Here is a 26,878-nt window from a genome sequence, read left to right as displayed (position 1 = left end):
GGCCATGCCAGCTGCATAGTCCACCCTTGGGAGGATGGAAGTCCACATAGGCCCTAGATCAGTTGCCACTGAGTTGATTCTGACTCGTGGTGACCCTGTGTATGTCACAGAACTGTGCTCCATAGGATTTTCAATGGCTGATCTTTTGGAATTAGATCACCAGGCCTTTCTTCCAAGGCACCTATAGGTGAACTTGAGCCTCCAATCTTTCGTTTAGCAGCCCAGCACATTAACCTTTTGCACCACCCAGGGACTCCTAGGCCCTGGAAGCAGGGCTGTTCGGCAGGGATTTTTAGAGTCCAGGGTACCAGGAGTGTAGTCTAGAAGGGGCATGGGCTCCACGTGGTGATGACCCTTTGCCTTCAAACTCCTTGCCCTGTGGGGCAGAGGCACAGAGTGGGACCAACTAAAGCACAGGGTTCAGAGCAGGGGGCCAGTTGCCTGGCTCTAAGGGCAGTACTAGTGGCAAGTACCAAAGAATGTAGACTAGGTCCCGGGCAGCATAAAGCAGGGCTTGCAAGCCGATAGTCCATAAGCCACATCCAGCCTGCAGCAGTGTTTTGTTTGGCCTTTTTTTTTTTTTTAAATCAAATTAGTTGCCAGCATTTTTAAAAGTCAGGAATTTCATTTACAATTCTAGATTTCTAGCCATTCTGGAAAACTCATAAGATCTCTCAAAACTCAGCCCACATTCCACCCGTGGCAACAGTCAGTAGGGGCTGGGTGACTTCGGTCCTCAGGCATGCTCTCTGGTCCACCACCATCCCCACGGTTTGCACAATATAGGCACACACACTCCCATCTCACCCTCTTTAACTGCTGGCCCTGTGGGCAGCTAAGTTTTCCCACCCCTGGCACTCGGAGCAGAGAGGGCTGAGGGGTGATTCTGTCACCCTCTGAAGGGCTTTCAGGAAGGAGCTACTGAGCATTGCGTTCTGTGTAAGGTAAGTGGGCTGCAGCAAGCAACAAAGAGAATGGGTGACTGGAGGCAGTAGTATCTCCATTTGTTGGACATTCTCTGAAAAGAACAGCAGGCTATTGTCTTGGGTGTTTAGACATTTGGTGGGCATCCCATGTTCTTTCAACAAGTAAGGTAAGACGTTAAATCACACGATCTCTTCTAGTCTCTTCCAGGTCTGCGATTCTACGACCCTGTAGAAGAGATGTGAAAGAAAGCCTTAACTTTGAGGAGTTTACAACCCAAGAGAAAAAGACATACAACACTTAGAAAACACACACACACAAAAAACATACAAAGAAGTGAAAAATAGTTCAGCTGTAGCCTGGAGCTGATAGTATAAATGCCTCAATTAACCATCCACCACCCAGATGCCAGGAGCAGGATCATAGGCACAGTTGTGCCAGCTGCCTCCATCACCCCAGCAGCTCCTGACACCCTAGGTGCCCCCTGGAGTCTCTCTGGATGGATCTGAGAAGATCTTGAGTCACTTAGTGTTCTTGCTTGCAAGTGACAGAAACTGATTGTCTTATATGAAAAGGGGACTTGTTGAGAGAACATGGGATCCCCACAGAATCAGTTGGAGGCTGAAAACTCAGATTAGGAGATGAGTACATACCACTGGGGCTCCAGGGACCAGGAAGCTGCCATTGCATGGCCGGGTATCACTACCCTAAAACGATTCTCACGTGCCCTTCAACCTTATCCTTCATTCAAGATTCAAACTCCTGGGCAGGACCTCAGCCCAACTGCTCCCACTCTGGGAGATGAGGCCCAGGCAGTTACCTGCCTTCCAATATTCTAATAAGTCACACAACGGAGTTTCTCCTGCATAGGTAAGAGAGATGGTTGCTGGACTGCTCCCCAAAACTCAAATACTCCCACATGTGGCCTCTCTTCACTCAATCTGAACATCAAACTGTGTACCAAGGGTCCCCAAATTGAGGGCTGAACCCAGCGATTAGTGAGGAAAAGCCAGCAGATAAGAAATGGCGCTGACCATGGTGAGGAGGGGAGAGGCTTGGTTCCTGGCCAATGGGTGCAAGCTCACACATCATCCAAGCAAGGAGTGAAATGTGTTGAGCATCTTCTATATACCAGACATTTTTATCTGATTCTCTCACCAACCCCCAAAAAGTCAGTATGATTCTGTTCTTTTGCACGGGAGGAAATAGAGTAGGAGGGATAAGGTAACTTCCCTGAGCTCTTTCAGCTTATAAGTGGTAGGGAAGGGAGTAGACCTCGAGACTTCTTGGCTCCAAAGCCCAGGCCACCTTTAGTGGGCTGAATTGGTTGTTAGCTGCCATCGAATCAGCTCCAATTCATGGCAACCTTACCTATAGTGTCTCCCCAAAATTCATGTCCACTCAGAACCTCAGAATGTGACCTTATTTGGAAAGAGGCTCTTTGCAGATATAATCAGTTAAGGTGAGATCATACTGGCTTAGGGTGGACCCTAAATCCAATGACTGGGGTCCTTATAAGAAGAGGAGAGAACAGAGAGAGAGAGAGGGAAGAAGCTCTTGTAAAGACAAACGCAGAGATTGAAATGACACAGCTACAAGCCAACGAAAACCAAGGACTGCTGGGAGCCACCAGAAGCCATGAAGAAGCAAGAAAAGATTCCTCCCTAGAGCCTTCAGAGGGAGCATGGCCCTGCTGACACCTTGATTTCAGACTCCTTGTCTCCAGAACTACAAGAGAGTAAATTTCTTGTTCTAAGCCACCTGGTCTGGGGTAATTTGTTATGGCAGCCCTAGAAAATGAATATACCAGGAAACTGATAGTTCTTCTAGCTCCCTGAGTTTCTGGAACCAGGGCAGGTTGCCATGGCCCTGGCTACAACAAATAGAGCCATTCTATCCCAATTTCACACACCAAAACCCAATTTCACACACATCCATCCACAAAAATACATTTACTTTGTGTGACCTAGGTAATATACTTCTCTGCCTATTCCCTCTTGATATCAGTTTGGTCTATTATGTTTGGTTTACTTCTGCTGCCTGCTACATAGATGTATTTGTATCACGTGTAGCTCCCAGGTGATTCTTGAACAGTGTCAAACTTGCAGTGTTTTGTAACGCCCCGGTGATTCTTTTTGTATTAGTAATAAATAGGGTCTCGCCATGAGTCAGAATTGACTCAATGACAACTAACAACAACAATGAGTAGGAGGTGATAGTACCGGTTGGCTGATTTGGACAGCAAGCACCCAAGATGCCTACCCTGTGAAAGACAACTCAGAAGACAGAGGTGGAAAAGGACAGCAGCAGACAGATGTTGGCCACTTTTCTTCCTCCCACCCCCAACCCATATCTCTAGCAGCAGCCCCTTCCTTCTGGACAGGACTACTAGCAAAAACCCTCCTGCTCCCAGAAGAAGCACCTCTCATGTTGCCTATAACCCTCCCTAAGCCCTTCTGACCTACCTTGTACTGTCAGAGGGGCAGCAGAATGGCATCCTGCACCCCCACCGGGGAGGCTGGTAACAGCACAAGCCTGAGTCAGAAAAACAGTGATTTGAGGTCTGCCTCCTCCACTTACTAGCTGTGGAATCTTGGACAGCTTGCTCACCTCTCTGAGCCTCGGTTCCCTCATCTGTAGAATGGGATGATAGTAGAACCTATGACATACTGATGTTTTGAGGATTAAATGAGATAAAGCATTTAAAGTGCTCATCCTAATGTGGCATGGGAAAAAAAGGGAGCCTTCTTGATGTTCTTCAAATATGCCAAGTTCACCCTCTGGGTGGGGCCCTCTGGAATCCTTAACCTTGTTATTCCCATGGCTCACTCCCTCACTTTGCTCAGGTCTCTGTTTAAGGGTCACCTCCACAGTGAAGCTTTCCCTGATCACCGTATCTAAAGTAGCCTCTCCCATCATTGGTGCTCCCCTGGCCCTGATTTGTTTTCTGTTTATTTGCTAACTAAAATGCTCGTGGTTCAAGTTCACCCAGAGGTGCTTCGAAAGAAAGGCCTTGCATCTACTGCCCCCAAATTGTCCACTGAAAACCCTCTGGAGCACAGTTCTACTTTGACATACACGGGGTCGCCATGAGTTGGAATTGACTTGCAGCAACTGGTTTGGTATTTTTCATTTTAATGGCACTATCGCCACCTGACATTATGTTATATATTTTTATATATATACTGTTTTGTTCTCTGCTGATCCCCAGTACCTAGAACAGTGCCTGGCACTTAGTAGGTGCTCAATAAGCATTTGTGAAAGGGGTGGAAGATAAACGTTTGTTATTACTACTGTCATTCTACAGTGGGAACAGAACTCTAGACCTGCACCTGGCACGTGGGGCCCGCTGGAGTGTGGCAGGAGAGTTAACCCCATGGGAAGCACTCAGAGAGGTGAAAGCACCAACATTGGGAAGAGAAGGAAGGATGGCCTTAATTAAAGAGTCACAATTTCAAATGTCTGATTTGATTCTGAGTCCCTGCTTGTTTTAAGTGTTCAGGTCCTTCCATGGGATAGTGAACAGCTTTCCTAAAGGAGAGGCCAGCCAGGGAGGGGTTTGGGTACACACAGGTCAGGCCTTCTCTGAGCTGTGGGTGTGAGCCAAGATCTTGGTGAAAGCCCATCCTTCTTGCAGGAGCAAAAGCCAGCAAACATCCACAGCTGCTGGAGCTGGTTGGGAGCACCAGGGAGGACCAGGAAGCAGGAAGAAAGGAGAAGACTGGAGGAGGGTGAGAGCTGCTATGGGAGCTAGCAAAGGCAGGCGGGATTCCTACTAGGGATAGAGGCCAACTTTGCAACACCTCCAAGTTAAGGCAGCCAGGCCAGGGCACATAGAGACCCAAACAGGTAGTTCCCCAAGGGACTTTAGGGCATGTACACCTGGGCAATTGGGTGGAGGGGTGGGAACTATACTCTTGACAAAAACACTAAATCTTCAAAAGACTTTTCTTAAAGAGCTCTTAAAGACAGATTACACAGCCTTCCTTTCTTGCCCATTCTAGTATTCTATTGTGTCCGCCTTTAAAAAAAAAAAAAAAAAACTGAATCAACTAAAACCTCTCTTGCCTTGAGTATTGAGGGAGTGATGGGTAGGTGCGTAAGGGAAAATGACTTCCCACAGTTTACTGAACCAGATGAGGTTGGTTTAAGAATAGGTTTAATGCTTCAATAAAGAGCAGTCATTTGGGTCTCCAGCTTTAAACTGGCCTGATCAGCATCTGCCCCCCTTGATGTTTCGGCATGATTGTATTCATCATAATCGCTCCAATTTTTGAGAATTTTATGCACCAGGTACTGGCTAAGTACTTTACATAACCAAACAAAACACCAAACCCAGTGCCATCGAGTCGATTCCAACTCATAGCAACCCTACAGGACAGAGTAGAACTGCCCCATAGTGTTTCCAAGGAGTGCCTGGCGGATTCGAACTGTTGACCCTTTGGTTAGCAGCTGTAGCACTTAACCACTACACCACCAGGGTTTCCACTTTACACAGATTACATAATTATTACAATAATTCCTTCCAGTAGACTTTATTCTTCCCTCACTTTACACATGAGAAACCCGGGGCTCAAGGAAGTGAAACGTGTTTCTATAGTAAGTGGTAAAACTGGGATGCAGACCTAGAATTGTCTGTCTGCAAAGCTGTGCTATACGGTAACGTCACCCAGCTCGTAAGATAATTAATGAGTTTTCAAGATACCATTCACTGAGTACCCAATCTGTTCCAGGTGCTCTGCAGATGGCACCTACCTAATTGTCTCAGCGTTCAGGAAAGTAAGAATTATCTCTACTTCAAAGAGGAGGACACAGAGAATGTGGGAGGTTAAGTAACTTGTCTGAGGTACCACGGCTAGTCACTAGCAGGGCTGGGATCCAAAGCTAAGTCTGTCTGACTCCAAACCCGATCCGTCTGCTTTCTGTTACACCATCCTCCCTCTCTGTTCTCTCAGTCTGGAAAGGACATCAGCTGTGACCTTGCCTTGGATGGATCATTCTTAGTGACTAGAAGTTCACCACCTCTAATCAAATTTCATGACCATGAAGTTGTTTTTTCTTTTTTTTTTTTCTTTCTCCTTAAAGCTTATGAAATCTGCCTTGGTACAAATATCTAAGAACAATGTCCTAAACCAAAGCACTGTCAGCGTAAGCAGTACTTTCATGTATATCTTTTCATTTGACCTTCCCCACAACCCAGTGCGTTGGGCATTACCATCACCATTTTATTTCATTATTATTATTTTTTATTGTAATACCATTTTAGACGTGAAAACTGAGGTCTAGAGAGGTCGTGATTATCTGACTACAAATTCAGTGCAGGCTCTTTCTACTACACCAAGTTGTCCCTAAGTTCAAAGTCAAGTTCAAACCAGGGATATGAGCTAAGGGATTGGGAAGTGGGTTACAGGGAGTCAGACTCACTCTTCCTCCATTTCTTCACCATCTTAGGAACCACCTCTCTCACCTGCTTGACTCCAGGCCTCAGTGAAATGACCCTCATTTCCCCCTCTTGGGCTTGGAATTAACACCTGATTTGCTGACCTCTTAAAGTGGAAGATAAACAGCAGCTCCCGATAAAAGGCAATTGGTCAGAATGGTAAAAGTATTGCAAAGGGGTGGGGGGGGGGCAAGGTGTCCTCTCTTGGTCCTCTGTATCTCCTGTTGGAAGAACAGCCCCTAACTAAGGGAGTTACCCAAGTCCTTGGCCCAGAAGTCAAGCCTAGTACCTATGATGGGTGTAATGAGTTGAACAGTGTCTCCCCAAATTCATGTCCTTTCTAGAAGCCCAAATGTGATCTTAGTTGGAAAATGGGTCTTTGCAGATTGTAGTTAAGACGAAGTCATACTGGACTAGAACCAAACCAAATCCATTGCCGTTGAGTCGACTCCAACTCATAGCGACCATATAAAACGAGTAGAACTGCCCATGGGCCCTAAATCCAACATACTGGTGTCCTTAAAAAAGGGAAAAAGACACAGACAGAGAAACACACAGGAGGAATATGACAATGGAGGCAGAGACTGGAGTGATACGTCTAAAAGTCAAGGAATGTCAAGGATTGCCAACAACACAAGAAGCTAAGAGAAACGCATGGAATGGATTCTCCCCTAGAACTCTCAGAGAGGCCATACCCCTGCTGACACCTCGATTTTGGTCTCTCAGCCTCCAAAATTGTGAGAAAATAAACTTGTTGTTTTAAGCCATCCAGCAAGTGGTAGTTTGTTCTGGTAGCCCTAAGGAACTAATACAATGAATGACAGGGCTTGAGGGGGAAGTTGAGTTTCCCACTAGGCTAAGTCAGATTCCAGTGCTTGGGTTAGGAGAAGCTGGCAGTCAGAGACACTAGGATCCTCTCAGAACACTGAGGACAGTCCACTGAGGTGGTGGAGAGAGGGGAGTCCTCACTCAGCTCTCAAGTCAGCCTGGATGGCAATTCCCCAGGACAACTGTAGGCTGGAAGAGCTCTGTCACTACCAGGCATTTGTCTAAACCCTGGCAGGGCTTTAGGAACTCCCAAAGCCTTCCCAGGACGTGGGGTATCCCAGGACAGCAGGAACCTAGCAAGAAAAGCCCTGGTCTGGGCCTCCAAAGCTAACGGGCCCCTACCCACCATTGTCTTCAGTCCTCAGCAGTCTGCTTCTAGTCACCCACTGAGCCGCAGCCTCTTCGTCCTCTTAGATTCCAGGCCCAGTGGTACAGAATCCTGAGAGAGACAACTGGGGGTGGGGTGGGGGGGAGAGGAGGAGGCTTAAGTGCCTTTCAAATAGAGCAGAACATGGGCTGATAATTTCTTACAAAGTTGCTTCAGGACCTGTGGACAACTTAAAACCAAGAAGATGCATTTTAAGGACTGGTCACTGGGTGTCACTGCTGTTTCTTAGGCAATGCCTTGACCCGTTGAAAGAACCAGTTGCTGTGTTAATTCTGACTCATGGCAACCACATGTGTGTCAGAATAGAACTGTGCTCCATAGTATTCAATGGCTGAATTTTTGGAAGTAGATTGGCCAGATCTTTCTTCCATGCTATCTCTGAGTAGATTTGAACTTCCAGCCTTTCAGTTAGCAGCCAAGCATGTTAACCATTCCTTCTTTTAGACTGTTTTCAGGCCTGACATAGTCTGTGCCTTCCATGAGCTCCATGACGTTCTCACTGCCCCTCATCCGCACGTCCCTCCTAGATGGCCTGGATCACATGGTCTATCATGGAGATGTTCTCTTGGCCCTCTCTTCTTAGACTGCTTGACAGAACCCAAACTGTGTTCCCACACCTGCACTGAAGCAGACCCTGTGACTGGAGAAAGGCACACAGCTCACAAGACTGGCATTGCTTTCGATTCATGGTCACCAATTCAAATAGGCACTCACTCCTGGTTAGCCATTCGTCTGTATGTGTCTTACTTTTTCACTCCTTAGGCAATGACTTCATATCTTATCTCCAAACCTCCCATGTCCCTTCCTCTAGCTTTGTTTGCTTCATCGTAAAAAATGAAATCGCTAGTACCTTCCTCATCTTTTCATCACCAAACCTATAAAACTATCAACATTTGTATACATTTTCTCCTTCTCTTTCACTTCCATTCTGAACCCCACTCCACCCCCCCCCCCCCACCTTCTCAAGGTCCTAGATCCTTTGGTTTTCTATACTTTCTTCTGGATTAATAGTATCTCCCTCTATCCTGGAGAACTCCCATCAGCAAGCAATTAAGTTCTAGTATATCTCATCCTATAAATCTCTCTTTATACCAAGAGCAATTCATCCTATAAATCTCTCTTTATACCAAGAGCAATTAAGCTCTAGTATAAATCTCTTTTTATACCAGCCACTGGCCCACATCTTTCTCTTCTGTAATTGCATTTCTCCTTTTGTCTTCTTCACCATCCAAAAAGCCATCTCTATTTACTACCTCCCATTCACTCTTCAATCTGCTCAAATATAGCTGGCACATGGCCCACTCCACTGACTTGACCACTCAAGGTCACCGTGACCTCCATGTTGCCAAATGCAATGGACATAAATGTCTTTAATACTGTGGCCAGGATTGTGCACAGTGGACCACTTGTGTCCCTCTTGGCTTCCACCCTCTCTTGTTTCCTTGGACTGCTCTTCCTTGGTTTCCTTTATTGGCTTCTCCTAAATATTGGAATTACTTTGATGTTGGCCCTGGATCATCTTCTTTTCCTCTTTACCCCATCTTCCTAACTAATCACACCCATTCCTGCTGATTTATATATCATCTTCTTTATGCTGATGACTCCCAGATTTGTATCTTTAGCCCATTTCTGACGAAATCTCTGTTTGGATGTTTCACTAAGTATTTAAAGATTAACATGTCCAGAATGGAATTCTCAATTTACGCCTTCCCCAAAATACCTGCTCTCCTTTCTTTGGTCTTCTCTAGCACCATAAATGGTACTATCACTGCTCAAACCTAAAACCTAGGAATCATTACTTTTTTCTTTACGCCTTATCTCCAATCCATTAGCAAATCCTATTGATTCTATCTCCAAAAGTCATTTCAAATCTCTTCATTTCCCTCCATTTGCACTACTGCCTACACTCATCCAGGCCACTGCATGCAACATATTTCTAACAAATTTTCCCGTTTCCACACTTTCTTCGATCTATTCTTGACATAGCAGCCACAGTGATTGTAAAAACTAAGCCAGTAATGGAAATGTTCTGTGCCTTAATCCGAGAGTATATTGTTTGAATTTACATCTGGTGGCACAGTGCAAGCGCTCAGCTGCTAATGGAAAGGTCAACGGTTCGAACCCACCAGCTGCTCCACGGAAGGGAGATATGGCAGTCTGCTTCAGTAAAGATTTACAGCCTTGGAAACCTTATGGGGCAGTTCTATTGTGTCCTATACAGTCGCTATCAGTCGGAACCGACTCTGGTGACGTGTTTGGGTTTGGTATCGTGTATGTGAAACATTGAGATTCATACATTTTACTGTGGGTCACACCTCAACTAAAAAAAAGAACAAAACTAAGTCAGATGTCAATTTCCTGGTTAAAATCCTTAAGTGGCTTCTCAGTGTACTTAAAAATAAGAACCAAATTCTGCAACACTTGGCCCTGGCCTTTTTCTCCAATCTCATTTCCTACTATACTTCCCCCTTACTTGCTTGAGGAGCCCTGGTGGTGAGGCAATTAAGAACTCAGCTGATAACCAATAGGTGGAAGGTTGGAACCCACCAGCTACTCCATGGAAGAAAGAGGTGGCAGTTTGCTTCCGTAAAGATTTACAACCTTGGAAACCCCATGGGGCAGTTCTACTCTGTCCTTTAGGGTCACTATAAGTCAGAATGGACTTGACAGCAGTGGGCGGTGGGGTAACTTGCTAGAGCCCACCTGCCCTAGCTTTCACTTAGTTTCTCTAACAAGTCAAAGCTTTCCTGCTTCATGCTGTTCCTTTAGCCCAGAAACCTTCCCCACGCTTAGCACCTTCTTCTTCTGGTCACCTACTCAGGCTTTTCCAGACCCATGTATCCAAAGCATGTCGTCCCACTGATTCTTTCTGCTCCTTGCTGTCTTTTTATAGTACTATTATACAGTAGGAAACCCTGGTGGTATAGTGGTTAAGAGCTATGGCTGCTAACCAAAAGGTCAGCAGTTCAAATCCACCAAGCACTCCTTGGAAACCATGTGTGGCAGTTCTACTCTCTTATAGGGTTGCTATGAGTCAAAATCGACTCGATGGCAATGGGTTTGGGTTTTTTTTTTTTTTTTTTGGTATTATACAGTGACTGTTTTCTTGTTTTCCCACAGTTGGGACCAGCTTATACATTTGATAGACACTTATCACATACACGTTACTATGTTAAGCTCTATATAGATGACCAACACCATATGCCATCTGCTCAAAGAGCTGAAAGATCTCCTATCGCTTTATTTTTTTAGTTCTATAAATCGAGGCAGTGTGCCTAAATAAGAAATCATCCTTCTCCCATAGAAATTCAAACAGCATCTCTCTAAACACTTTCAGTAGCCATAACAATCTGTCTATACCATGGGGTGAAGAAGGAAGACTGTAGCAAAAAAACAAAAAAAGAAAGCCAGAAGCCAAGAGCAGTCCTCTTATTATTTGCCATTGAGTCGATTCCGACTCCTAGTGACTCCGTGTGTGCAGAACAGAACTGCTCCATAGGTTTTCAAGGCTGTGACTATTTGGAAGCAGATTACCAGGCCCGTCTTCCGAAGCGCCTCTAGATGAGTTCAAACCACCAACCTTTCAGCTAGCAGTTGAGCGTGTAACCATTTACGCCACCCAGGGACTCCTTACTGCTCTCTACACTGAGAGTCTTGCCCATGCCGTTCACTTTCAAGCCAGTCTGTCTCTGATTCACATCTCCCCACGATCTCAGTTTATTCCCACAGAAGTCTCCACCCTGGGTCTGGAGTGGGTAAACATATTGGGGGAACAGCAGAGAAAGCATGCATAACAAAAACTAAAAAGCCACAGACGACAAGCATTTTACACATATGCACACACATACACACGCACACGAGAAAAGCTTTTATTTGGTTTCACAAAGTAAGATGCTAAAAACAAGGGACCCAGAGACCAGGTTTGTAACGCCGAAACTCCTGATGCAGCAGGTGCCTCTCAGACACCTTGTCATCCAGCTCAGCCCTCCGACATAACCACTCTTTTTTTGACAAGTGTGGTCATTTCAACAATAGGGCCATTCAGAGCCACTTCATTTATTCAAAAGCTCCTCCGAGGGGATCTCTGCTTCATGGCTTCAAGGATCTCTCTGCTGGTGATGGCTCTTCTGTGCTTGTAAAAGGACAGTCTAACCGCCTCCAGGCTAACCCATTCCAGTTGCCAGTCATCCAGACAGCCCAGTGCTTCCAAGACCCAGGAGCACCCACTGAAGTCTGGGTGGGTCTATGAGAGAAACAGCAGGGGCGAGGCAGAGATGTTAAGGTTCCTATAGTAGGCACTCACGTTTCCACGGTTTCATATCCATGTGGATCCGCAGAAGCCACCCAAAGAAGTTTAGGGATGTGAAGAAAGAAACTAGGCTGTAGTACCTATCAACAGCCTCTTGGGAAGAGGGAGGAAGGGGAATTTGCATCTGGTAGGAAAGATAAGCTGAGGAAGCAGTAGCTGAAACATAACCCATAATAAACATAATACAGACTAACTCTGGTCGCTTTTGTGCCTTGGTTTTTCCTAATGGAAACGGAGTTAACACCCAACACTTTCTGAAGATGGAAAATATAATTTTAGTTTAGAATGTACTTTCACACTCTATATATTAGTAAGCATCTTACTTTAACATTTCTTAATTTCCATCCTTACTCCTCATTACTTCCTTGTACTGACTTACCTCCAGCTAAGATAGAAAACTGGCTCTTCCTCAGATATGTCCCTCTGTTTTCCAGCCTCCATGCCACTGTTTACCGGTCACCTCTACCCAGCATGACCATGCCTATTTCCACCTTTTGAATCCTGTCCGTTCTTTAAGGCTCCACCCCAAGTGTCACCTCCCACTTTATCTATGGTCCACACAACTTTATTGAGTCCCTCCTCCCTCTGAGGACCATGGCACTCTGTGCTCTCAGGGTCTGTATCACATGCTGCCTGATGTCATTCATGGTCCTGTCATGGTTCAATGGTAGAATTCCTGCCTCCCCTGCGGGAAACCGGGGTTCAATTTCCACCCAATGTACTTTGTGCACAACCACCAGCCATCTGTCATTGGAGACTTGTGTGTTGCTATGATGCTTAACAGGTTTCAGTGCAACTTCCACACTAAGATGGACTAGGAAGAAAGACCTGGCAATCTACTTCTGAAAGTCAGCCAATGAAAACTCTATGTGTAACAACAGTCCGATCCTCAACAGATCCTGGGGATGGCACAGTGTTTATTCGGGTCGCCATGAGTTGGTGGCCAATGTGATGGCAGCTAACAGCTACAACAACAAAATTAGAGAGGCAACTGGAGTAGTGAAAAGAACACTGCCCTAAGAATCACCTGCCCAGGGCCCTAATCCTTGCTATGCCTGGACATTAAGCATCGTGTAAAAAAAAAAAAAAAAAAAGCAACTCGTATTTTCACTCTGGGCCTCAGTTTCCTTTTTGTGAAAAGAAAGCCTTGGAATGGGATCTGAAATTCTCTCCTGTTCTAACCATTTGGAAGTATCTCCTCAACGCCCCCTCCCACCCCTGCATTGTGAGCCCTTTTACAAGAGAGACTATGCCGTTTTCCTCAGAGCTTCCCCAGCAGACCTGGCTTGCACTTAGATACTCAATACATTTATCCAAGCCGTATCTTGTTTTATACTTATAGCGCCCTGAGAGGCTGACCCAAGGCACGAATCCAAGCCTTTGGAGAAGGAAGCAGAGTGGCCTACCAGGCTCCCACAGTTAGTGACAGGCTGAGGACAGACTAATTATTAGAGGGGAATATCTAGGTAATATCTAAAGGCCTACTGAATCTAAGTACTCCCATGCAGGGCCCCTCTGGCCAATTGCAGGCTTTGTATCAGTAGTTCTCAATTGGGAGGGGGAAATTTGTCCTCCAAGGGATATTTTTAGTTGTCATAACTGGAGCGAGGGTACTGGCGTCTAGTGGGTAGAGGCCAGGGATGTTACTAAATAGCCTACAATGCACAGGACAGCCCCCCATAGCAAAGAATTATCTAAGCCAAAATGTCCATAGTGCTGTGGCTGAGAATCCCTGCTCTGTATCATACACCTTCTCTCCTTCTCCCGTATTTCCTAATTCCATTTCCCCTTCCTTCTTCCAGGATAAACAACAGATTCCAAATGACTACTGGAATACTCCCTGTATTGTGGTACAATTACAGAGAAACACTCAACCTTGCCTCATTGTCATGTAGAAGCAAAATTCAAAATCAAGCCCTTGCATATATTTCAAAGCTTCTCTTGAAGAGAAACAAACACTGTTCTAATTTTGTTTCCTACAATTTATGTGTCAAAGCGTGAGGTTGGGTGGAGGAGAGGAGTCAGTGAGGGAGACGGAGTCAGGGAGGGAGAAGGAATAAGGGTACCTGACCACTTAGGGAAGATTCTAAATACAGATGCATCATTTTATCAAACCTGATATATCCAGCTATTCAAAGTTACAGAAGGGACTAGGTAGTGAATGCCCCCTTTATAAGAAAAACCCCAAACCAAACCCATTGTCGTAGAGTCAATTCCAACTCATAGCGACCTTATAGAACAGAGTAGAACTCCCTCACAGGGTTTCCAAGGCTGTAAATCTTTACGGAAGCAGACTGCCTCATCTTTCTCCTGCAGAGCACCTGGCGGGTTTGAACCACCCATCTTTTAGTTGGCAGCTGAGTGCTTAACCACTGTGCCTTATAAGAAAAAGCCTCCTTATAAGAAAACCACTGTGCCTTATAAGAAAAGGGCTCCTAATGGCACAGTGGTTAGGAGTGCAGGCTGTTAACCAAAAGGTCGGCAGTTCAAATCCACCAGCCACTTCTTGGAAACCCTTTGGGGCAGTTCTACTCTGTCTTATAGGGTCTCTATGAGTCGGAATTAACCTGATGGCAACAGGCTTTTTGTTCTTGGTTTTTAAGGAAAGGAGGGGGCATTTGAGAATCAGTTTACAGATTACCTGTCAACAGATACAAGAAACAGAGACACTGAGAGCTCACGTGTTCCGAGTTGCTGCCAACAGAAAGCCAAGCAGAAGATAGCGGCCGTCAGCAGAACCAGTTTACACAAGCTGTTTACATATAACTTTTCAGGCGAACTATGTGTGAAGAAGGACTCCCAGATCAGAATAAGCTGAAGTCAAGAACACACCGAGAACACACTAACACGATACCTCTCTTGGCCATTCTACGTTTCCACAGGGAGAGTCCCAACTCACTTGCTTTAGGATTTTCCCCATGTAACAAAAATGGGCCTCCTTCTTCTTCCTCCTCCTCCTCCTCCTCTTCTTCTCAAAGGCTGAGTTGGCCCACTCATACTTCTTTTTGGCTGGGATATGAACTTCGCTCTTCTTAGGGAATTTTAGGCCACCTAAGCAGACGTAGTACATGTCGAAGGCTCAATCCTTCCACTTCCAGTCTTGAGTACCAGCACGGGAAAATGCACGCGCCAAAGAGGTTTTATAGGGAGAGCTGGAAGGCCCTCTTTCCTAATTAAATCAGGGGTTGCACCTGCAGGACACAGAGGCTCTCAGAATCCTTAAGAGATATTAGGTGTAGAGTCTAAAGCATGCTTTTGCTGCTTTCCTGAAAGGAACATGAGGTGGATAACTCAAAATCCCAAGCTTCCATCTGCTCTATCCCATGTGAAAGAGAGAGTAGCCACCTCGATGGAATGGCATCAGTTTAGCAGACAACACTCATCTCAGAAGTTCTTCACTGACGCTTAACACCAGGTGTTTTCATTATAGTGATTCTTAGCCACAAAGATTTCAGTTCAAAAGGACTGGGAGTGGGACCTTGGAAGCTGTAGTTTTCAAAAGCATCCCAGGTGGGATTCATTGATCCAGAAAAGCTTGGCCAAGCAGCGACAGAAGATCTGGGGTTGGGAGGCAGGGGAGCAGCTATTCACAGATGTTATGCCCTATGTAGTTATATTTGATTGGGAGAGGAACGTATCTTCTGAAAGTCAAGCACGTACCTGGTTATGCAATGGCAGTAGGAACTCAGGTGACAAAGTATGCAAAGGAAAGCCAGGAAGTCACTGTAACTCAAGACTGAACTTCGAGAAATCATACATAGAGAGGCCAGGAATTCCCTGCAATTAGTATATCACCTTAGCTACAAGCAAGTGACCAGTCTGACATGAACCAACAGATAAGAGGGCACCAGAGAACCACGTGTCAAAAGAAGAGAAGAACCAGACCAGAGAAGACACTGTTTCTGCTCCCACACCTGGCTATGAGCTGCATCAAAGCCCTGTGGGGGAGACTGGTGTATAGTAATATTAGTAATAACAGTGCTGTCAGCCTACATTAGTTGAGCCCTAGTGGTGCAGTGGTTAAGTGCTTTAGCTGCTAACCAAAATGTCGGCAGTTTGAATCCACCAGTCACTCCTTGGAAACTCTATAGGGCGGTTCTACTCTATCCAGTAGAGTCACTATGAGTGGGAATCGACTCAACAGCAATGGGTTTGGTTTAGCTATATCGCAACAACCATGTTAAGTGCTTAACATGCCTTATCTCATTTAATTATCATAGCAACCCTACCAGTATTACTTTCACTTTCCAGAGGAGGAAACTGAGGCTCCTTTTAAGTGACTTGCCCAGGGTCACATACAGTGTATATAGCCCCAGAGAGTTTGATCCTAACCCCACACACACTTTACCACCTTCCAGACCTGAACACCAGAGCCCCACAATCCTGTAGCTACACGTGTGTGCTCTGCGTGGCTATTACATGTATTTATTCATTGATGGATAATCGTGGGTGTAACTTCTGCAGTGTAGGTTCAACCCTTCTGAATTGATCCTTTGATACTCTTTACAAAGTCTTGAAATAAAACCAAAATAAACTCAATAGGGCTTGCCCCTGAGGTCACCTTTTAGCTGTATAACACATTGGCTCACAAAATAAAGAATATCACCCCTGAGTACTGTGCTTCTTTAAAAAAATCATCTGTATGCGACCAAATGGTCAACATTACTTTAAAACAAAGATAAGACTGTAAGGGGGCAGGGAGACTACATTAATGGCAACAGAACAACCAGAACAGAAAATGACGAGAATGTTCACGTATTGTAAAGGATGTACTCGATGTCACTGAACAACTTGTGTACAAATTGTTGAATGGGAACTTAAACTGCTGTGTAAACTTTCACCGAAAACACAATAAAATATTATTAAAAAACAAAAACAAAACAAACTCAATGGGGCCTGAATTAAAAACCAAAAAGAAAAAAAACCTAAACTAAAAACAAAATGTGGTTCCCTATCACCTGGTCATCAAGGCCACACCTCCACACACCATGCCAAATCCTACTCTCATTTCACCAGCCTCACCTCTCATCACTTCTCTATTTTAAAATGGTAATTTATGCACACAGCACATATATGGTAAAGTGAATTGACAGTTTTCATGCAAGAAAGTAAGTACAAACCAGCAGCTACCACCACAGCTCTGTGGGATGGCACTTGTCACTGGATTGGAGCAATGGGAAGGGTCTGGCCGGGATGGAATTAAACCAGCACTACATGTCAAGAGGAGTCCTGGTGGTGTCGTGGTTAAGAGCTATGGCTGCTAACCAAAAAGTCGGCAGTTTGAATCCATCAGCCTCTCCTTGGAAACCCTATGGGGCAGCTCTACTCTGTCCTATAGGGCTGCTATGAGTTGGAATTGACTCAACGGCAATGGATTTGGTTTTTTGGTTTATATGTCAAAAGGAGTCCCTGGGTGGTACAAACGATTTGGAGGTTCGAGTCCATCCAGAGGCACCTCAGAAGAAAGGCCTGGAGATCTACTTCTAAAAAACATCAGCCGTTGAAAACCCTACGGAGCACAGTTCTACTCTGACACACCTGGGCTCACCATAATCGGAACTGACACCGTAGTAACTGGTTATATGTCAAGGGAATGGTGGAGAGTATTTGCAGCAGAAGGACAGACGTAGTGCCGCAGTGGGCATGTTCCACAGAAGGCCTAGTCAGGTGGCATTCACTCATTTAAAAATATTCAACAAACTGTGGTCCCCAACTAAAAGTGCAAGGCCAACGGCTATGAATGGAAATCATAACCAATTACTAATATAAATCGCCAAAAGCATCAGAGGAAAATAATACTGATGATTATCCCGAAGACTCACAGGCATATATTGGCAATTTCAATCTGCTAAAAACGATATGTAACAGATTACTGTTAGTTGTCAGGGGCCATTGTACAACAGAACAAAACGCTGCCCGGCCCTGTGCCATCCTCACAATCACTGTTATGTTTGAGCCCATTGTTGCAGCCACTGTGTCAGTCCATCTCATTGAGGGTCTTCCTCTTTTCCACTGACCCTCTACTTTACCAAGGATAATGTCATTCTCCAGGGACTGGTGCCTCCTGAAAAACATGTCCAGTTATTACCTGCCAATAATTTCCCTATTCTGAGGCTAAAGGAAGAAATTATTCTCGTAGCAACGCCAGTGAGTACTTACTAACTGCCTTGGACTGTACAAAACATTATATATATGTCACCTCATCTCATGGTCTTAACACTCAGACATGGGTTTTATCAACTCTTTGTTAAAGATGAGGAAACTAAGGCTAGCAAAGATAAACTAATTTGATCAAGGCTATACAGCTAATAAATTGTAGGGGTAGATTTGAATGTCTGACACCCAAGTTCACGTCAATATTTCTCCAAGTTAGGCCCCCTATTTATCTGCAGCAGAATTTCCTGGGGATGCTTCTTAAAATTCAGATTCCCAAGCCCACCCTAAACCTCTGGTAGAGGTAGGGACCTTAAGTTTGGTTACCACGGTACCACCATTGCCTCCTGAAGATGAAGACAGTGCTGTTCTGAACCAAACCCTGTTCAGTGTGGAAGAGCCAATTAGAGACATGGAATGGCTGGGAACCCTAGGAGAAAGTGACTGTGCCATTGCTAAGAGCTAAGCACTGTCAGACATAGACCTTAGACATTAGAAAGCAGACTTTATAGAGATCAGCAAAAATAAAGTTAGGATTCTCTGGATAGAAGCACTAAGAAGGGGGTTAACTCACAATACAGGAGAGGTCAGCACAACTGGACTAAACCAAAAGCAAAGAAGTTTCCTGAATAAACCGAATGCTTCGAAGGCCAGAGAAGCAGGGCAGGGGTTTGGGGACCATGGTTTCAGGAGACATCTGGGTCAACTGGCATAATAAAACAATAATAAGAAAACATTCTGCATCCCACTTTGGTGAGTGGTATCTGGGGTCTTAAACACTAGCAAGCGGCCATCTAAGATGCATCAATTGGTCTCAACCCACCTGGAGCAAAGGAAAATGAAGAACACCAAAGACACAAGGTAATTATAAGCCCAAGAGACAGAAAGGGCCACATAAATCAAAGACTACATCAGCCTAAGACCAGAAGAACTAGATGGTGCCTGGCTACAACCGATGACTGCCCTGACAGAGAACACAACAGAGAACCCCTGAGGGAGCAGGAGAGCGGTGGGATGCAGACCTCAAATTCTCAGAAGAAGACCAGACTTAATGGTCTGACTGAGACTGAGACTGAGACCCAGACCTTCCGTTAGCCCAAGACTGGAACCATTCCCAAAGCCAACTCTTCAGACAGGGATTGGACTGGACTATAAGATAGAAAATGATACTGGTGAGGAGTGAGCTTCTTGGCTCAAGTAGACACATGAGACTAAGTGGGCAACTCCTGTCTGGAGGGGAGATGAGAAAGCAGAGGGGGACAGAAGCTGGCTGCATGGACACGGGAATACATGGTGGAGAGAAGGAGTGTGCTGTCTCATTATGGGGAGAGCAACTAAGAGTATATAGCAAGGTGTATATACATTTTTGTATGAGAAACTGACTTGACTTGTAAACTTTCACTTAAAGCACAATAAAAATTTTTTAAAAATAAAAAAAAAAAGAAGGTTAACTCAAGAAAAGTAGGAGGTTCCTCCTTACCTGGCCATGACTTTTGCTCCCCTCCTTGATCACAATTCACTTTAATCTGGTCCTGTCTTTGTTGAGTAAGGAGCTCTGGTGATGCAGTGGTTAAAGTGCTTGGCTGCTAAACAAAAGGTCATTGGTTCGAACCCATCAGCTACTTCACGGGGGAAAGATGTGGCAGCCCGCTTCTATGAAGATTTTCAGTCTTGGAAACCCTATGGCAGTTCTATTCTGTTCTATAGGGTCACTCTGAGTTGGAATCGACTCAACGGGAGTGGGTTTGGTTTCAGGGTTCTATTTTTTCGTTGAGTATCATATCCAAAGGACAAACTAAGCTCATAAATAGGGACAATGAACAACAAGATCAGAAGATGGGAGAGTTGGGAGCTGGTTGGGATATAGGGCATGGAGTGAGTCTGGGCAAGTGGTTCAGGAATAAGACTGAGTGAAAGTGTGTTGGGTGCCTATTTTTATGTAGAGATGTCTACAGGGCATGGGAAGATCTAGGGTCCTGCTCCCTCTTGCTTCTCTTTACCCTAGCCGCTGCACATTGTCTCACAAAAAGCCATCTCTTAACTGGATGTCCATGTTGGATAGGGAAAACTACCCATACTCCAGGAAGAGTGTTACATCATATTCAAAAAATCTACCCCAATTGGAAACTTTAAGTTGATCTCAGCTCTACCACTACTTAACTATGACCTAGTCAAGGTTAGCGACTCTTCCTGGGACTCAGTTTACCCCTGTGATAAAGGAAGGTGTTTGATTATATGACCATTAAGATTCCTCAGCATCTTGCTACACTCATAGTGTGGTCTGCAAACCAGCAACCTCAGGATCACCCAGAAGCTTGTTAGAAATGAAAGATCTCTGGCCCCACCGCAGGCCTAATGAATCAGAATTGGCATTTTGACAAGATCCCCAAACAATTCTTACACATTTTAAAGTTTGAGAAGTCCTGCCTTAGCACACCAGCAATCCATGAATCAGTTGTGACTGTGCCCTTTGGTTTTCCCTTTCATAGGTTCCTACCATCAAACCAAAACCAAACCCACTGCTGTCAAGTCGATTCTGACTCATAGTGACCCTATAGGACAGAGGAAAAATGCCTCATACAGTTTCCAAGGCTGTAAATCTGTAAGGAAGCAGATTACCATGTCATTTTCCTGAGGAGCAACTGGTAGGTTCAAACCTCCAACCTTCTGGTTAGCAGCCAAGTGTTTTAACCACTGTGCCACCAGGGCTCCTTCCCACCATACTCCTCCCAAATTTTCTAGCTCTAGGACTACTTCCAACAGCTAAAATAGCTTGAGATTCAGTGATTACCTGGCTTGGAGCTTAGCAAAAGTCCACATGGCCTTATAAAGAAAAAAAATGCCTTAAACATAATACTTCTACACACACACACACACACACACACACACACACACATTCACTAATTAATTAGCTTGATAATTCCCAACTTAAGAAATATCCACTGGCCACTAGGCACAGGATGAGTAGGGCATGGACCCTGTCCTAGGGAGTTTAGGGGCATGTCTGGACAGCGTGGTAGGCACCTCAGTAATTAGTAAACAGGACACATTCCAGGGAAATATTTATAGTCAGAAACTATGTTATGACATCACCTGACTCTGTCTTGCCTGTGGTCTTAAAACTGTGGCTCCTCTGCCCACACAGGGGGAGGGAGTGTGTGCTCTTGGGACAGTTCCTGTCTGGTGACTCACAGGCTACTGACAGTGACGACTCGATTAAACTTCTCTCCATTCCCCACTGGTTATGACCCAAGGTGTGATTCTTCCTTTAGTCCAGGGGTTCTTAACTTGGAGTCCATAGACAGGTTCCTTCAGAGGGCCCATGTGCAAACTGTTTGGTGTATGTCTTAATATATTTGTCCAGGGGAAAGCCCACAAGTTTTCATCAAAGGAGGATAAAACCTAAAAAACTGAGAACCAGTGTCTTATGTTATTGTCCACCTGCTCGAGACCCTCACCGTGGTTCTGCCTTCTCTATCTCTTCCCCCTCCTCAGCTGACATCTCCCAACTTCCTCTGTGACTAGTTTGATTATGTTAAAAGGAGCTCTGTCTGCCAAGAAAAAGCCCCTCTCCCACTCAACTCAGTCATGGGTGAGTCATGGGTGAGTACGGCTGGGTCACCAGGGCAGTGGGGACGAGAAATCTCTCAAATCCAGAGCCAAGTCTTTAGCAATTGGCTGGATGGTCCTCAGTCCTTAATGGTTAGAGATGAGGAGATGAACTTTCTAAGTTATTTTCTGGGCTTTCAACATGGCTTATGACGGTGACCTGTGCTTTGAAGACTCCCTTTCCTTTATCCTATGAGATATATATGGGATATTGGGGGGTGGGGTGGGAGATGGAGGGGTTCACCGGCGGGTAAAAGTCATAATGACACCAGAGAGGAAATTGTTGGGTCCATTTTTACTTAGGAAACCTTGGTGGCATAATGGTTAAGAGCTACGGCTGCTAACCAAAAGGTCAGCAGTTTGGATCCACCAGGCGCTTCTTGAAAACTCTATAAAATTTTAAGCTTCAGAACACTCAGAAAGCATATATCTTATCTTTGATGTATCATTCTTAATTCAAATCAAGCATTAAAGAGCAGAAAGCAGTGTCTTGGATAATTTCAAAGGCAGAGAGTGCCAAATCATTGATATGTAGCTGTGTGTACATTATGAAGTTATTTTGCAACCTAAATTTGCCTTCCTACTTCTGCTTTATAGTAACTTGGACTTGTAAAATATATAAAACACCCTTTAAGTGTGTTGTGTGAGTATGCTTTTTCTAACCTCCCCAAGTCTGTTATGCTAGACTAGTGTTGAAATGAGTCTGTGTTCCTTGATTGCACAGCACCCGGTAAAGGGAGGGAGGGTGGGGCAGCCCAGGAGCATTCTGGGAAAGTAGAGCAGGAGTAAATATTTTATTTTCACAGAGAACCTAGAACAGACTCTCTGCAGCAGCTGTTAACTACAGACAGGATTTCAGAACAACAACTTTTGGTCAGCGTGATCACAGTAGCGTGCAGGTCTGGCCCCAGAAAAGGAGAAGTAAATACATGCCTGAGACCTGCTTCCAGGAGCAAGAGATGAGAATGAAGTAAACGCTACACACACTGATTTTAGCGCAAGACATCCACCAAGGGGGAGAATTTACACCCTCACATTACATATTCCATAGAGTCACAGATCATTACATATTCATTTATCAAGCATGTATTTATTAAGGGCTTCACAAGCTAGGCACTGTGCTACAAGGTACCAGAGTTACAACCAAGAACAGGACAGACGAAGCTTCTATCCCTCCCTGTCTAGTGAGAGAGATGGACAAGTAATCAGGCTCAGGTGTGTTCAGTGTAGCAATGGGGACTTCCAGGGTAGTGGCGCAAGGGTTAAATGCTCAGCTGCTAATCAAAAGAGTGGCTGTTCAAACCCACCCAGCTGCCCCTCGGGAGAAAGACTTGGTGATCTGCTCTCGTAAAGATCTACAGCCTAGAAAACCCTGTGGGACAGTTCTACTCTGTCATATGGGGTCATTATGAGTCGAAATCGATTTGACGGCACCTAATAACAGGAAACACAGGAGTCCTGGTGGCACAGTGGTAAGGAACTGGGCTGCTAACCAAAAGATTGGCAGTTCAAATCCACCAGCTGCTCCTTGGAAACCCTATGGGGCAGTTCTACCCTGTCCAACTATGTGTCCGGAACAGACTCAAGGGCAATGAGTTTGTCTGTTTGTTTGTTTTAACAACAACAGGGGGCAGAGAGGAGGGGCAACCAACTCTGACTTAGGAGATCATGTAAGGCTTCTTAGAGGAAGTGACGTTGGGGCTGAGAGCTAAGGGATGGGCAGAAGTTAGCTAAGCAAGGGAATGAGGGGTAGGACAACAGGAAGGGTATGTCACGCAGAGAACAGGATGTTCAAAAGCTGTCTCTACTCTCCCTGGTGCGCATGTTTATATTTGCCATTAAGGTAAATATTAAATTATTTTTGTTTTTAGAATTGTCTGTTCAGTGCTGTTTATAATCTCCTAGCACATCGATGCCGGCCAGAGCCAACAGATACCCTTCTACCAGGGTTTTCAGAGAGTGTGCTGGTCCTGGGAGGTCTGCAAACTTCTGATGTGACTTCCATCTCTAAGGCTTACTTGATGTTTTTTAAAATAATTTTTCAAAAATTTAGAACAGTTTTAGATTATTTTTAACTTCATCTTTTGAAACAATGTTAAACTTAAACAGAAAAGTTGCAAAAATAAACCAAAAAAAAAAAAAAAAAACCCAAACCCATTGCCTTCCAGTGGATTCCAATTCATAGCGACTGTATAGGACAGAGTAGAACTGCCCCTAGACTTTAACAGGAAAGTTGCAATAATACTGCAAATAAAAAACCTTCCATATATTCTTTACCTAGATTCACCAACTGTTAACATTTGGCTATATTTACTTTGTCCATTTATATCTATCTATATGCACACACTTTTATTATCATTATTTTTTTGAACAGTGTGAGGCATCAGGCCCCTTTACTCCTAAATATTTTACCAGGTATCTCCTAAGAACAAGGACATTCTCTTACAGAACCACAGTATAATTATCAAAGTCAGAAAAACTAACATTGATATAATGTTACTACCTAATACACAGTCCATATCTGAATTTCATCAATTGTGCCAATAATGTCCTTTACAACGATTTTATTTTTCCTAGTTTGAGATCCAGCCCAGGATCACCCATTGCCTTTATTTATGATGTCTCATTGGTCTCCATTAATCTGGACCAGGGCCTCAGCCTTTCTTTGTCTTTCATGCCATTGGTATTTCTGAAGAGTACAGATCAGTTGTTTTATAGAATGACCCTGAATTTGGGTTTGTATCATATTTCCTGGAGCTCTGGTGGCACAGTAGTTAAGACCTGGGCTACTAACCAAAAGGTCAGCAGTTCCAATCCACCAGGTGCCCCTTGAAAACTCTATGGGGTAGTTCTCCTCTGTCGTATAGGGTAACTACGAGTCGACTGCAAGTCGGAATCAACTTGACGGCAACAGGCATTATGTTTCTCATCATTAGATTTGCGTCGTACAACTTAAGCAGAGAAGTGATGTGTCTTTTTCAGGACATCACATCAAGAAACTTATAATGTCAGTGTATCTCATTAAATATATATTGGTTTGTAATACATTTTAAACTGTAACACAAACATACATATCCAGATGTGCTGACATTCAAATTTTATCACCAAGCAGATTAATAATGAGCTCACCTGCTCTATGCTACCTTGTTTTAAAGCAGATCTCAGTGTTTAGTTTCTTCTGCCATCTCTGCTTATTTGAACTTCTCGTAAAGGTGTCATTTAATAAGGTTGTAGCTCTGCATTGGCCTTATAAAAAGGCTGAATGTAAACTGTACAAGTAACAAACTATTGCTCAGCCACGTGAATTAGGATTTTCTTGGCACTGCACAATCAAAACAACATATGAAAGTAAATTGGAATCCTAAGGCTGACTTAAGGCAATGGTGAGCCCTAGTGGATGGATTTGGGTTAATCATAACGTCCTCATTGGTCTCAAAGTCTCATTTTATACTAATTTGGGCTTAGAAAATGAATTTATAAGATGCCCTTTGAATATGTTGTCTGTATATTTTATATGTTGGGCTCCGGTATGAAATTTTGATTAAAACAAGAGTTTTCTTGCTTTGACCACTTGAAAATCACAGTTGGATCCCAATACAGCTCCTCCCCACTGCATGATCTCTGTAACCTTCTCTTCATCTGTGGGACTTGTTTCTTTCCCTGGCACCCTGGGAACTGGGCCTAATTTCCACCAACCCCAGGGCTCAGGGAACACACATACATCCCTTTACTAAAGGGTCTTTGAGTGTGGTCCCTAGCTGGTCTAGAGAGCCCAAAATGTCAAATTTTTTTCTTTTCATTTTGAAATTCATTTCTACTTATGTTAAAAGGTACCAGTACAAACATTCCTGGGAATGCAATCTTACTCTATGTAGTCACCTGCTTAGCCACTGACCAACCCACACAAATAACCCAGGCATAGGACAGTCCTACCTTGCAAAGTGTCTGTTCCAGAGTTCTTATCCCACAGATGAGGACACTGAGATTCGGACAGGTGCCTTCTGAATAAGGAGAGCTGCTAATGAAGGTCATATACTCTGCTGCAACCCAGCCCTGCCTGGGCCAGGCTCTGGCACTTCCTGATGGCAGAGATGCTACTGGTAGAGACGTTACTGCCAGAGGTGGTCAGGTCACTTTCCTCTGTCTTGGCCAGGGTGGATTGTTGGCAGCTGAAGCAGGCTCCTTCTGTCTAGTTCACTCATCTCAAATTCAGACATAGAGTTGGAGCTCAGCCAGGTCTTTGGGGGCCTCTAGCTTTCTTAGTAGATTCTCCAATAGAAGATCGTCCTAACAGAGATGGGACTGTAGAGGTGAGCCTACCTTACACAGCCATTTATAATTACAATTTCACTGGGAAAATGCATTTTAAGTTCCAAAAGAATTTTCAAAGCTCTGTCTATCTATAAGTTGGAGACCACTCATTTCATTCCGTTGAGCCAGTAGAGATTTCATATCTTCACGTAAAGCATTGCCCTCCAGTCGATTCCGACTCATAGCAACTCTATAGGACAGAGTAGAACTGTCTCACGGGGTTCTGGCTGGTGCCAAGGGGGATATCAAGAACTTTTGGCCCCATGCTTAAGAAGCCTACAATATTCCGGAGATGAGTCACACATATATCAAAAACTGAAATAACAATGTAAGGCAATGTTTGATGGCATGCTCAGCTGATAGGGAAAGAAAAAGGGATCATTTGGCTAAACGCTGGGGCTCATAAGTCAAATGGGATGAAATTCCACTTCCTACTGAAAATGCCCGGTGCTGTTCTACCCCCAAACTGTAAGCTATTGGTATTACCTCTCAGGCTGTGCGTGAACCACGATTTCAGCGATGGGGAGGATATGAGCGGAAGAGTACGAGTAGGTTTCGCGTCAGGGTGACAGTCACAATGAATTATCTTGGCGAAAACTCCACAAACTACTTTTGTTTTACTGGCATCTACCAGACATGGGCAGGAGGCTGCCATCCTGGAAATCCGAATCCACCCACTCTGTTACGTCCTCAGCTCCTCGTCCCCCCGTCCCCGCGAGGTTCCAGCTCCCGTCCCTAGGGGGCGCTGCCGCCCAGCAGCCACTGCCAAGGCCCTGCGCGCGCCCCCGCCGCCCGCCCCGCGCGTGCGCGCCGCCCAGGTGAGGAGGCGGTGGCCTGGCCGCGGCGGGGCGGGCTCCTCAGCCGGCCGGGGGCGGGCCCGGGGCGGGCGGGGCCGGGGCGGGGCGAGCGGCCGGAC

General features: G+C 44.9%; 1 protein-coding gene across 5 annotated transcripts; it reads right to left on the bottom strand.

Annotated features, from left to right (window-relative positions):
• Positions 1–927: 927 nt before the first annotated feature.
• On the bottom strand, positions 928–25,930 carry LOC126062417 (histone H2B). Of its 5 annotated transcripts, none has more exons than XR_007514037.1 (2): positions 25,585–25,930; positions 928–1,152 (listed from the first exon to the last, which is right to left on the bottom strand). XR_007514037.1 is itself a non-coding variant. In XM_049859949.1 (2 exons), the coding sequence occupies exons 1-2, from the start codon at positions 14,957–14,959 to the stop codon at positions 11,641–11,643; spliced, it is 354 nt and encodes a 117-aa protein (XP_049715906.1). In that variant the 3' UTR covers positions 11,449–11,640. The 5 variants fall into 5 exon arrangements, 1 of the variants encoding a protein (XP_049715906.1); XR_007514036.1 differs by lacking the exon at positions 25,585–25,930 and adding an exon at positions 12,269–12,384; XR_007514038.1 differs by lacking the exons at positions 928–1,152; positions 25,585–25,930 and adding exons at positions 7,574–7,644; positions 12,269–12,384.
• Between the last annotated feature and the right edge of the window lie 948 nt (positions 25,931–26,878).

The sequence above is a fragment of the Elephas maximus genome, chromosome 19, assembly GCF_024166365.1.
Source record: "Elephas maximus indicus isolate mEleMax1 chromosome 19, mEleMax1 primary haplotype, whole genome shotgun sequence".
NCBI lineage: Eukaryota > Metazoa > Chordata > Mammalia > Proboscidea > Elephantidae > Elephas > Elephas maximus.
This window is presented reverse-complemented; position numbering and strand designations above follow the sequence as displayed.